This window comes from Colletotrichum higginsianum, chromosome 3, assembly GCF_001672515.1.
Source record: "Colletotrichum higginsianum IMI 349063 chromosome 3, whole genome shotgun sequence".
NCBI classification, from domain to species: Eukaryota; Fungi; Ascomycota; class Sordariomycetes; order Glomerellales; family Glomerellaceae; genus Colletotrichum; species Colletotrichum higginsianum.
The window spans coordinates 1,523,272-1,536,688 of record NC_030956.1 but is presented as its reverse complement, the minus strand read 5'-3'; the positions used below and the strand labels follow the sequence as shown (position 1 = coordinate 1,536,688).

Sequence of the window (13,417 nt, the reverse complement as noted above, 5' to 3'; positions counted from 1 at the left end):
CCCTATTTTCTATGCCTCCGCTAGCACCAGCGCAACCCTGAAGTTTTTCTCGTTGGCCTCCTGGTTTTATTCGACTGGCCAGTTTCAGCATCCCAGGGGGTCATTGTTGGTTAGGAGCTCCAAGCCCGTGACAACGGATGGATGATAAGCCAAACCCAGAAGGCTTTAGAATTCGGTGACAACGACATCTTCATCCTCTGCCGTGGGGGTTTTCGATACTGCTTTGACAACGTATCAGCGTGGTAAAACTATCTCATTCTCTGTCGGGGTCTTGGCTCTTCGGCCGCGGTATGGTGGTGGTGGTGGTGGTGGCGTCTGCAGCAGCGTTGTGTAACCTCACACTTCTAACGTTCGTGTTACCTGGTGGTCAGCATACATTGTATTATTGACTTTCCGTCCCTCGTTGTTCCTTTGCCCCCCTATCTCCTCAAACCTGGGGCGACGGAGGTATTACTGCTCCGTACCATGCCGGTCGCATTGGAATCCATCCTCCAGTAGTCCTTGCCTCCATCCCTCCATCAACTATCCACCAACCCCCATCCTATGGATGTGCACTCACACGCTCGCTCGCACACCTACGACTAATCTGTCATTGCATCAGTCAGACGGAAGTCCCCTTAACCAGACCACGAACCGCAGGGGCTCTTGATTTGATTAATTGCTACCAGGACCCACCACCCACCGTGACAGGCGTGGAGGACCTTTCGACATTAGCCGCCGCTCGTCGTCTTACTTCTTGTCCTACCTACCTTCCTTACCTTCCTCGCCCTTACACGCACCGTCGTCCTTCGAGCTCAGCACATCGAATTATGCATTCCACCGATGATGCCGCCGTGCATGTCCCCATTTCAAGATTTCCCTCTCACCCCCTTCCCTTATTTGTCTCCATATCTTGTCCAACCCGTCGGGCTGGCTGCGCTGTCCAGCCGGTCGCCTCTGCCGCACACCCCACTCCGCGCGCTGCTGCCCTGATGCATTCCTTCCCACACCCATTTGGTCTAAGATCGGTGTTGAACCCATCGTCCCTACACTTCCACTTACTACAAGCCGGTCACAGTATGTACAGCCAGTCTAGTTGCTTTCCAAAGAGGCATCTGCTAACACTTAGTCTTGCTCCTCCTCCCTCTAGACTTGCGCGGCCATAGCTCAGCTGTTGTCAAGTTCATCGCCCCCCCTTGACATCAGTCAACGACGTTGTAACGTCAGAAAACGAACGGTCCACCATATCTTCGTCCCAACTGCCGTTCCAACCGAACTGCGTGGCAACATCCCGGATCACGGCAATTTCGTCGGTCCTTTTGCCTTTCTGGAATCGTGAATCGCGTCTAAGACTCACCGCCTCACATCGTTTCACCATCCTCATAACTAGCCAGCCGGCACGGCCCTTCTTATCAGTAGGACCACAGCGTACGAATTGGGCAACCTAGCTCGTTGCCACATCGTCAAGAGTTGACGAATCTTCTCTGCTGGGTCGCCGTCGTCTGCTCAGGTGAGCCGCATGGGTTTATTGTTCGTCTGGTAAGCTATGAATACCTTGGACCGTCCATTTGAAGATCTGCCCTCTAATGCTTTCTCAAAACACAAAACGCTGGTTTGTGTGACCGCATGCTGACTAGAGATAGGGATGAGCTGAAAGGAGTCGCGCTCTTACGTCTCCGCCATGAGACACTCCCCGGAAATGCAAATCGACAGCCATGCTACATCCAGAAATGGCCCGAATTCTACGCAAAGCCTCCCAGCTATGCTGTTGTGGGACCGGCAAGACTGTATTCCTCTGAGAAAGGTTCTTTTAGAAGACGACATGATTGTCCTTCTCACGCCCGTCGTTGTACCCCACAGCAGACTCGGGGACAACGGCAAGGATCCTTTCGAACCATTGGGCCGTGCCATTGCTTCGCGACATTCGTTAGTCCGACACGTACCGTACACGAAACGAGGGGGCATCACCAATGTCCACTTTGAGTTCATTAAGAGGGCCAAGGCCATCGTCTTTGTCATATCAGGCCCTCCCCTCGACGATGATGTCTCGCAAATCGACCTGGCCGATACTGCGCGAACAATGGCAGACGAGCGCCCTCAGATCATAGTGGCATGTTGCAATCTGCAAGCTCACGACTTCCACACTGACCATTTCGCAACGATGGTTCAAATCGCAGGGTATTCGCCACCGGAGCTCGAGACCGCCGCGTCAATAATCTTTGGGGACATCCGACCACCCATGGGAAACGCAATCCCTTTGCAAAACCTCATCATCGCGCCGCAGACATGGCCAGTCGAAGCTTGCGGTATAGATATGGCACCCATCCACCAACTTTGGACAGAATGCCTCCCGCCCAAATATCACCTCTCGCAGCACGAGCTTGTCCTGCTCCTCCAGCGAGATGGCTTCTCCAGGCACTACGTTGTGCGTGAACCGGAGACCAAGCAGATCATCGGCTTTTGCGCTACATATACGACATACCCCGACGGAGGTCAAGATAATCTGCTCGGATCACTAGCCGTTCTGATTGTCAAAAACTCGTGTCGAGGGCAAGGGGTAGGGTTGAGTCTCCATGACCATGCGCTCAAACAGCTGCAAAGGACTCGGGGAGTCAATCGACTACAACTTGGCTCAACCTTTCCGCGCCTTTTTTACGGTGTGCCGTCCGATTTCTTCTCGATAGAATGGTTCTCGCGTCGGGGCTGGCAGATGAATGGTGTCCACTCTGGCCAAGGTATAGGGGTCTCGGATTGGCTCCTAAAGTTTGACGACATGCTGGCGAAAAACTACTCGTCAGCTGGACTGACGTTCCGGCGTTGTGGTATGGCCGAGTACTACCCGGTCCTGGATATCGTGAGCCGAGACGCCGCCCGCAAGGACAATTTCGGCTGGTACGACCAGTACTTTATCTTGGATGGCACGCCACACATCGAAGATATCCTCCTTGGCCTGGAGGGCGACACTATTGTAGCCATCGCTCTGACATACACTCCTAAGTCGGGTAGTCCAGTCAGCGGTGACCTCCCGTGGGCCAAGAGCATTGGGGCCAACGTTGGGGGCGTTACATGCATTTGCATCATAGGTTTGTGACTACACTGGAAGACCTCGGCAGTGCCCTTCGCTCATGCCAGATCAGATGACCATCCCGAGATGGTGAATAGCCGAGACTCGGTCATGACCAGGTTGCTCGATACGTGCGTGAAGCTGCTGGCCGAGCAAGGCATGCGACAAATGTTCATCGACGGCGCCAAGGGAGGCGACGCTGGGTTTCAGTCCCTAGGTAAGTGCAAAGCCAGTAGATTGTGACCAAGATTCTGATGTGGCAATCAAGGATTCCGGGAATGGGCGAAATACAAGGACGTATGGCGAAAGGTTGGAGCATAGGATCACTCGTGCGTGACATTACACACTCAACGTCATCCACTCCTGGGCCAAGATGCGGTACCTACAGTTCCCAGAACCAACCAGCCATCTCTGGCAACTTTGGGGCTGCCCAATTACATTCGATCGCAGCATAAGTGTACGCACCAATCACCAGACACTGCCACGTCGGTTCCTTGGTCTGGACCTCGTCAGTCGTCAACCGCAAAAGTTGTGAATACTCGTAGCTCGGGGACATCGATAGCTACATCCACGCCAGCCGGCAACGCGCTTTTGTCAAAAAGAGCCCTATACAATGGAACAGATCCACCAAGCCAGCAGCATGGCGACGATTCTTCTAGCGTGGCTTCTGACAAGAGACTTCTGGGGAATAGTAAGCAGAACTGCCAATGACCTTGCTTGCCCCTGCTGACCGTGTCTGACACGGGCACATGAACGGGCAATCGTGGCGCCTATCATGGCCACACCTCATTGACTATGGTCTCTTCGTTTCTGCCCCGTTGCGAGCCCGTATGTCAGACGGTTGTTTTCAGTTTGAGGTTTAGCCCAGTCTCGTCCATCTTTCGCTGTTCAACACCCGAACACCGAGACGCATGTGTGATTGCACCAGAAGATAGATTTCTTGTAACTGCTGTTGCCTAGTTTGATAGCTCTGACTTGGGCCCGTAACAGCATTGTCAAGGAGCAACAACGAAGAAGTGATCTCTGTTGTGCACCGGAACTGGCTGCCATATTCTGATAGAGTTTTGTCTCAAGTTCCTGCCTGATATACAACATAGAACGAAAAACGGGTCGTTGAAGCCCAACTGACGATGACCAGAAATTGGTGCCGGAAGGCCAAGTTCGGATTAATGGAGAAAGGCACCTGGTTTGGTCATCTCAAACTAGACCGGCGCAATTGTTCCAAAAGCCACAATGTCAGCTCTATCCAGACGCACTCGACGCATACAACATAGCAATCTATCCAAAGCCCCTTAGTGTCCAGTCTTATCGGGGCTCTCAAGACCAAAGATCACACTGGAGAAAGAAGTCGGTGGAATATTGACTAGGAGCTGCTAATTTAAACCGGCAGCCCCCCCATAGCGTCCGCTATCCCGGTCAAGCCAGGGGGGCCATCTCTGTTTCACGGCCCAACCAGCCCATCCAGGGATGGGCTGTACCCATGTTCCCCCGGATCCCCTGGTCGCAGATATCGTCTCGTTTGGGCGAGCTGGGGCACCTCGGCTGGAACTGCCTGTTCAACAGGGATCAGGCGTTCAGGACATATGTGCTCAAACTCCAGCAGATGGTGGTGGGTGAGGTGAGAACATGGCTAACGCTTGGCTCCCGACGATGGGCTCGAGTAGTCGATCATTAAGGCCATTGGTTGCCGTGTCCCTACAAACAGTTATCGGTCTGGGATCGATTGACCTGAGGTGGGCATAATGAGGCCTCTATGAGACCCACCCTGCTGTCTGTCGATCTGTTGTGAGCCATACTGGGGTTTACTACCAGAGCTACTTGGATAGGATAACGTAATTGACATTGGTGTCATGACTGCAAGTAGTCCGTTGGGGGACCAAGCCCGTCGCTTGAGCGGCACAGTGGGCTCAGGAAAGCATCCAACAGTAACCCCGTGCCGACTTCTTCGTTAAGCTCACCGCAGCTCCCGCCCCCTTTTTATTCGCAAAGGATAGACTCGGAGGCCCATTAGTGGAGTGTCCAAGCGGCAAGGTAAGACCGCAAGAGGCAGCGGCCGCTCTGTATGCATACGTGGAACAGGAAGCCATCACAGGGGCCCGCGAAGCTGACACGCAGGCCACTAGGGTGAGTGGTGAGAAAGGAGGGGGGCAGAGGCTCGAGAAGAACGCCACGGCACACACACAACAAGAGTGTCTCGGCGATGTCCTGAATCATCTGCTGTGTGACAGCATTCCAGATCAGGCGCCCCGCCAGATGCGTCGCACCTACAACCACCGCCTCCTGTTCAAAGCCTCTCTGCTATCTTACGACTTCTCACGGTTGAGCAACGACAGTATGAAGTCCTTCCTTGCGCAGAGACTCCAATTACAGACTCTCTCACCACGCCAAGGAAAACCCTCCCAACGGGCTCCCACCTGTCCGCTGACTGGTTCCAAGCAGCCGGAATCCCAGCCAGCTGACACACAAAGAGCACTCTTAAAACTCTCGTCTGTCAAAACTTCACTTCTCAATGGTTAGTAGAATCGACCGTATGCTCTTCTCCGCTGCCACTTTTACGGGAATGCCAAGTTCTCTTCCTTGTCTAATCTACGCGGCAATCAAGACCTGGAACCCCTCAACAACACAAGAGCACATGAACAATGGAAAGGGGCAAAGGCGACCACCGTACCTTTAACGCCGCTGAAGTGACAACAATGCAAGACCGGCATGTGCATATGCGCTGTCGTTCTTGCAACCCATCGCCGGCCCGACTGACTCGAAAACGACCTCCTCGACTTGCCAAGTCGCTGTTGCCACCGGCAAATAAGGTGTCTCCATGCCCACCTCCAGCGGTATTATGCAGCCAACGTGCTGACACTGCACAAAATGTCAAAACACTACCCCAATCGGTTACTCATCAAGCGCCGATTTATTTCTGAGAGTGACTCTGCTTCTAGGGCTTAGCATATACTGGGTCACATCCTGCTTTTCCGAGAGGGCCCGGTGGTTCCAACTTTGAAGAAAAAGGCCTACTAACCAGCCACATATCGCCAGAGGGGGAGGGGATTATTCGACTTGTAAACCCGAGACCCGCGAGATCCGGGAATCCTTCTGCCGATATGGCATCGCTGAACTAGCAACTACTTACTTTGGGGTTGCCTTGTCATGACGCAACTCTTAGCTGGGCAATGAGAAACTTTCAACAGCAAACTGCAGGTTTGAACTCGGCCGGTCTTGTCCCTATGACGTCGAGTCCTTGCGCTCCGCCTCTGTGGCCTCCCAGCCCTGTTACTCTTACCAAAAAAAGAAAATATAGGGAGGAGATTGAGTGGGTTCGAAAGCGGAGAAGTCATGTTCGCTGAATAAATCAGGAAAGAAATGCCTGGAAGTCTTGTTTGAGACGAGGAGGAACATGTTGTCAACGCCCGTCTGCGATAGAGATGCTTATCGCTATGAAACTTTCTAGTCGTCACGTGTTGGCGATGCTTCTTGTCGACCGTTGGTAGTTAGGTACTTAAAACAATCGAACCAGATGGGCGGGCATCCCGTTCCCCCTTTCTATTTTGTAAAAGACAACATCCCAACAGCGGTTCAACGCCGAGCGTCGCCAAGCAACAAAATGTGTTGGTTCCGGCCTGCAGACAGGTGGATCTGTACAAATGAATGTCTCCACTGAGCCGTTGACAGGCATGGAATTGGGTTCATGACCGAGCATCAACCGACCGGGTCAGACTGAGTGGCCGGGACGTCCTACATGAGAGCGGGTGTGAGCTAGACCACCAGGCGAGGAGAGCCTCATGAGGAGCGCGACTCTTTGTTCCCTTTCCCGCGGGTATGCAGTTTCCTCCGAGAAAATGGCCCTCGTTACACGCGGAGACATTACGAGAGGGAGAGCAAGGTACAGGCCAGATTGAAAACTGGTAACAAAAGAATAGAATAACAAGAATGTGAAACCCTTCTTGCAGGAGCTGGACGGCGCAAACGAGGGCGCGAAAGACTTTCTAAACCTTATGGGTGGCCAACGAGAGCGTCAAAGTAAGGTAGGGCATGCTGGGGAACGTCGATTTATGCGTTTTGACTGTCTCCCTCTTCTCAGTCAAACCTACATGTTTGGACTGGAGTCTGGGCCTTTGTGAGTGTATCGGGTGGGACGAAGTACACGTGTAGTGTACGTCGAGGTAAAGGAAAGGAGAGGGGTGGACCTGGGGCCACCACACTCCCGAACGCGATCGTGGTCTAAGAAGTTGGGTGGTTGGTTTTTGTGTCGGAGTAGTCAGGCGTGTGCTACCCTCTCAATGCCTAGATACACACTTCGGTTTGTCTCAGCTGTGTTTGTGAAACATCGCTGTCGACTGCGGCCACCATACACACGACGATTCTAGCTCGACGTTGGTATGCCCAGTCAGCTTTTGGTTGTCAGTTGAGAAGTGGGAAGGGTCTTTTCGTACTAAAATAGCCTGCCTACACAAATAGGGAAACACAGAACCTCGTAAAAGCAAAGAATTAAAAAACAAACTTTTGGTGGTATTCGTTCCCAAAGATCCGCCATCCCCCTTTATCCCGGGCTCCAGTGCCGTAAAAGTAGTCGTCAAAGACGTCATGTGCCGAGTGTTTTGAAGGGGTTTCTCTTCCGTCGTTAATTCCCCCGCCCACTTACCTCCCCACGCCTGAGCTTTCGTGAATGACATGAGAACATGCTGAACAGTACAAGCCGCTGTTACGCCCATTTGGAAAAGTCAACCGACTCAACGAGCGAGTCGATGCTGTTTCCGGGCGAAACCTCGGTATCGTTGGTGGTGGTAGACAGCATCGAGCTCCGGTGGCTAGTCTGCTCGCTCGTACTGGTGAAAAATGTGGCTACCGACGACCGGCGCAGACTGCTGAAGCTGTCACGCACATTGGCCGAAGACTTAGACGCATCCGCACTCTGGGCGACGGAGAGGCTGTTGCCAACGACTGCGCCTCCTAGTGATGTTGGAGGTGGCGAGGGCGTTGAAGCATTGTTCATATGGGGCAAATGCAGGTGCGACGGCTGGTGTACGCTGGACGCATTTTTAGGTCCATACTTCTCGCGAAGCCGTTTGATCTCCCTGAGCCTGTTGCGCCATGAACTGACGTGTTCACCACCTTCGCGGTTTGCCCACACAAGGCAAAAGACGGAAGCATTGAGCGCCAGCAACCGAATGAATCCTGGAAGCGCTCTCAAGCTAACCATTTTGGTTTCGGATGCTGGGGAGATCTCGGGGAAGCCGGGCTTGCTCATGACTTGTACTTTGTAGAAAGGCGGGTGTTTCCCTTCACTCGGCGGATGCTCCCTAATGGTGAGAAAGGATGCCCTCGCCTCTGGGGTAATGACAATGTTGACGTAGTTGAACTCGCTCGGAAAAGTATCGAACCTGAAGGGCATGCCGGAGTCGTTGAAGATAATGTTGACGAAGTCATTACCGATGTGACGTTTTTTAAGGATGCATTGAGGGTCCCGCTCCAGATTGGTGGGCATCTGAGTAATGACGTGGAAAACCATCTCTGTCACCTTGTCACGCCAGCAGAAGGTGTACTCGCCGTCCGTGTCGTACTCTCTGTCCAGTCCTTGCGTATTGAACTTCGACCCTTTCAGTCTTGTCAATGTGCCCAGCCCGTTGAGGAAAGCGACGTAGTCGCTGCTGCCCGAGACGTTCGAAAGGATTTCGGTCTCGTGCGTTTGGCCTTCGCCAATATACACCACTCCGACCTTATGACCATCCACAGTCGAGTTACGATCAAAGACTCTGATGGCTCTTTGAGTCGCGTCGTCGTCTGGGAGAGGGACAGGTCGGGCGGTGTCTTGTATTTGTGGCGTAGAGGTCATCAGCTGAACCATCAAGTGGCTCGGTAGGATATTGTTGTTGGTCAGTTGCCCGTCTCTCGACACATCTGATATGTACTGAGCTTGGTGGGCTGGGCGAGGCTGGAAATTCTCATGCACAATATACGACGACGTCCCCGAGGGCTGCCGCTTGGTGATTTGTGACCACCCAGTTGTGGCCGCTTGCTCAATCGTCACGATGCTGTTGCCCATCAACCATCGTCGCTTCAAAATCTCACCGAACCGCTCTCTAGTAAAGAGAAGATCTTGCGAAGACTCGTCCGCGTCTGCGTAGGCAACCCGTTGCATAAAGTCGAGCGTCACCAAGGCTTGCTCTTCAGGGCTTTGTCCGCCGTCTACATCGCTGAGCAAGTTCTTGGCAATCCAACCGACGTGGTTAGCACGATCTGGTAGCTTCAAGGCCAAAAACCAGAACGTAATGACATGATACGCCAAGGCGTACACATACTGGGGCAGATCGTCTGCGGCGTTCGGATGTAGAAGATCCGGAGTGGAACCGGTAGGTGTTGATGCTTCGCTGTGAAGACTGCCTCGCTGGGTTTGCTTCTTATCTCGCACGTACTGGAGGTAGCGAACACAGATTCCAAACACGATGCGGTACTCGTCTTCTCTAAAGTTGACGTATAGATTCTGCATTCTGCTGAGGCAAGCGAGAAACTCCAGAATATGCATAGCCACATGGGGCTGGGTGATGATCTGTGCCATTTTCTGCAACATTTGCACGAGCGTTTTGCTTGTGGACAGAGGCAGCTCGTGGCAGCAGATCGACAGGGCGTGGATGCAATACTTGGCGCATCGTTCCCACGTCGAAATGCCCTTGACGAAAGCTTGTACAATCTCGTCTTCTTGATCCTTGAGGAAGAATTCGTGATAGCTCAGGATCATGGTCAAGCTGTGGAAGAGGCAGATGGCAACATCGGCACGGCGCAAACCTGTAGAGGAAGGTGGTTCCTGGAAGTTGTTTGTCCGTATCTGTTCGCACGTCACTCGCCGGAGCTCTTGGATTTGTGGCACTGCACCCCGGAATATTGCGTGATTTGTAAGCTGCGAGGGTAGATGAACCAAGACCATACTATAGATCTCCCATTCACAACCCTGCTCGATGATGTGAACAATGGTGTCAAGCCAAGCGTCCATGTTCAAAACGACTTGTATCGCTTCCCTAGGAAACAGCTCGCTTCCCTCCTTGGTATCCGAGACCGGGCCTTCGACGTGCGACGCCAGGATGGGACTTGCGATGGCTGTTGGAGACTCGGGCAGGGCTTCCGGGTCTGGCAGGGCCCAGAGTTGTTTGTACGGATAAGAAGATTTTGCCCCGCTGGCGGAACGGACTGGAAAAGCCCTGTCCTGTGTTCCGGAGCTGCTGAAAGATATCCCTCTCGTGGTCCGTGAGACGGCACCTTGTTCCGCTCTGGTAGCCCTCGCCGGTTGCGATGCGTCTTCAGCTTGCTTGCGTGCCCGGGAAGAGGCTGTGTGGAGGAGCGTCGCCGCAAGACCCTCGGATTCCGTGTCATTAATCAAGAAAACTCGGTTTGCCCAATCAGCTCGGAGGCGGAAGAGTAGTTTCATCGCAGTGAGCCGGGCATCCGTCTTGCAGTGGTTTGTCTTGGCGATGTTGACGAGCGTGTCGTAAAGCTTGATAGACTTGGCTCCGTCAAGGTTCATGCATCGCATAAATAACTTGACATAGCCCCTTGTTACGACCCCAGAGGCCGTGTAACTCCTTTGAGGGCCAGCTTCGCCCCCGACAGGAGTTGTGGGCCGAGACGCAGACGATGCAACGGGAGACAAGAGACGATCGTTGACGACAATGGTCCTCAGTGTGTCGGTGATGTAATTGAACAGCTCCGAGTCTGAGGAAACAGCGACGGAGACCATAAATGCGACAACCGATTCGAGCACGAGGAGATTAGTCTCATCGGCAATGTTGTTGAGTAGGTCCTTGATCAGGTTGGGCACACAGTCATCGTCACCAAGCCCCTCTCCAATAAGGTCCATCATGTCGTAAGATTCTGTTACTGCCTGAAGAGACAGGAGACGGGTTTCGGAACTTCGACTTCGATTGGCGTAAAACTCCTTCAGCACCAAGGACAGGTTTTCCTCCCACTGCAGATCCGAAGGCGAGCAGCATCGGAATTCTTGAAAGTAGGTGAGTACCACACGTGCTGCCGAGTCCGGAAGTCGAGCGTGGATGTCGGTGAAGAACTTGATGATGATCTGCCGAGGGACAAAGTCACCCGACCTGTGGCTGGCCAGCTCCTCCAAGCGCATGATAAGCTTCAGCAACTCAACCCCAATGGCTCCGTCCGGTCGATCAGGCTCGTTTGCCAAAGCAATCATCTCGCTTCCGATGACTATGCCCGGCGGCGCCTTTTTGGAGCATTCCGCAGCGATGAACAGTAGGGTTGACCAGTCCTCCTCGACGATCAAATTGTGAATTTTGCCGTCACCGTCCCGGAAGAGAGAGTTGATCAGTTTGAGCACAGCGCAGTGGACCCGGCCAGAGTCTGTGCTGTGAACTGTGGCGACCAAGCCGTCGAGGAGCAGCGCGAATGGGACAGGCGGATAGCCCTTCTCTGTGCTCTTCGTCAAAAGCTTCTCCAGAACAGCCAGCACACCTCGAATATCCCTGGTATCTTTTCCTTTGCTGCTGCCATCTGCTGGGAGGTGCCGCAACAGATCTACCAAGACCCTAACTGCCGCAGGACCGTTGTGCGACTTCAGCAGAATGGAGATGGTGTGCCATGCCGTCTTGGACAAGCTTGGCACAAGACAGAATATGGAGCCCAGAACCAAGACGCACCCCTTGAAGCTGGCGGCTGGCAAGGCGCCGAAAGTTACGATTGCGTCGATGACATTGATCGAAGCCCGCAGGTCGTCTTCGATGGTTGTACTCAGACAGATTGTGACTAGGGTGTCCATCAGACCAGACATGGCAGTTTCATCTGCTACATTTGAACTGAACTTGATGACGTCTCCGATAAAGGTGAAGAGCTGGTGTAGGTTCTTCTCCTCTCCCGCAGCTGAGACCTTGGCCTTGCCAGCATTCTTCTTAGCATCACGGCTAGCTAGCCTTCGTGCTGCCTTGACAGCCTGGTATGCCTCGCGGAGCCACCTTTGCAGAACACCGATCACTTGATAGTCGAACCCGGATAGATCACGCCCGTGATTGGTGAGATCCACGACGGCGGCAAGTTGGAGATGGAAGTCTTGGGGATTCGCCGGCGCCGTTATGGTCAGGAAGTACTCTTGGCGCTCGAGATCTGTCGACGACTTGTGCTTGACGCATTCCGAAAGGAGCTCCCAGCCAGCGATCCGCTCCGTCTCCGTCTTTGTCGCATCGATCATACACTTTGCGGCATACCAGATTTCTAGCACCGGGTTCATGGGGTATTCGGCAACGGCATATCGGAGCGAGTTCGCGGCCGCGATGCGCTCGGCAACATTGCCATTTCCGTTCTTGAGCAGCTCAAATGACTCCATGTGGTTCGGTGACAGGCCCGCGAGGTTCGTGCGAGTGGCATTTACGTGGTCGGCCAGCGGCGATAAGATCGAAGAGGCTGATTTGAGGCTCGGTGGAGGGGATTTCGTCAACTTGGCTCCGGCCAACCCCTTGAAGACGCTCGCCAGACCGCTGGGGCGGGTCAAGTCTGGCGATGACGGCGCATCGCCTGGCGAAGGCGACATGGGCTTGTCGGGGTGGTGGTGCACCTGCTGATAGCTCTCGGGCGGGACTAGGCGACGGAGAATGTTAGCAGAGTTTACACACCACTCATCACGTCGCTTGAGGTATCGGCAACATCGGGGTTGGGTCGATGCTGTCATCCGCATCTCAAAAGATGATGGTGGTCGGATCTTTAGGGCCTACCAGCCTGCGATGTGTCGAGTATGGCAGAGGGAAAGTGGGACAGCTCGACGAAAAAGTCATTTGCAGATAGCAACTTACAGGCAAAGGTGCTGTCAAACCAGTTGTGAAGGGCGCCGCAGGCAGTTGAGTAGACGCGACGGTTTGAAACCCCCCATTCAAAGCGACGAGGCAGGCCAGGTGATCCCGAAGAGGAGTGGGAGCAAGAGGGGTGGGCGAGCAGAGGAGCAGCAAGCAAGGTCCCGGGCGCGAGCGGAACCAGCAGGCCTACTAGCTAGCGAGGTGACAAGAGAGAGTGGCTACCGACGGAGGGTGTGGAAATGGTGGAAGACGGATGATGCGTGCGTGAGGGCTTGTGGTCGTTTGAGTCGTCTTCTGGGATGAATGTTTGTTTCGGCTGTGCCAAGCGGTCGTGGCTGCTAATGCGCTATCAAGACATCATCATATCGCATCGTGGGCTGTTGTTGGAGGTTTTGGCCGGTGGTGCAATTGGTACGAAAAGTGACCAGGTGGGAAAACTTGACGAAATGCTGATCCCATCAGTTGGCGCAGCTGGGGGGTTCTATGGGGTGGAGGTAACAAGTTTTTAGGGGGGCAGAAAATGCGGGAAGTACCTGCAGCAAGAACCAACAGTTCATGAAGCTCCTGCTTCCCCCCGATGCAA

General features: G+C 53.7%; 2 protein-coding genes across 2 annotated transcripts; one reads left to right on the top strand and one right to left on the bottom strand.

The window, feature by feature from the left end:
* Positions 1 to 1,660: 1,660 nt before the first annotated feature.
* On the top strand, positions 1,661 to 3,364 carry CH63R_04025 (Acetyltransferase; the record flags this gene model as incomplete). Its single annotated transcript, XM_018299000.1, has 3 exons — positions 1,661 to 3,062; positions 3,117 to 3,260; positions 3,312 to 3,364. The coding sequence occupies 3 exons, from the start codon at positions 1,661 to 1,663 to the stop codon at positions 3,362 to 3,364; spliced, it is 1,599 nt and encodes a 532-aa protein (XP_018160246.1).
* Positions 3,365 to 7,739: 4,375 nt separating this feature from the next.
* Positions 7,740 to 12,664, bottom strand: CH63R_04024 (GTPase activating protein; the record flags this gene model as incomplete). The annotated part of the gene is made up of 2 exons (XM_018298999.1): positions 7,740 to 12,622; positions 12,658 to 12,664. 2 exons carry the CDS (start codon positions 12,662 to 12,664, stop codon positions 7,740 to 7,742), a joined length of 4,890 nt encoding a protein of 1,629 aa, XP_018160245.1.
* Between the last annotated feature and the right edge of the window lie 753 nt (positions 12,665 to 13,417).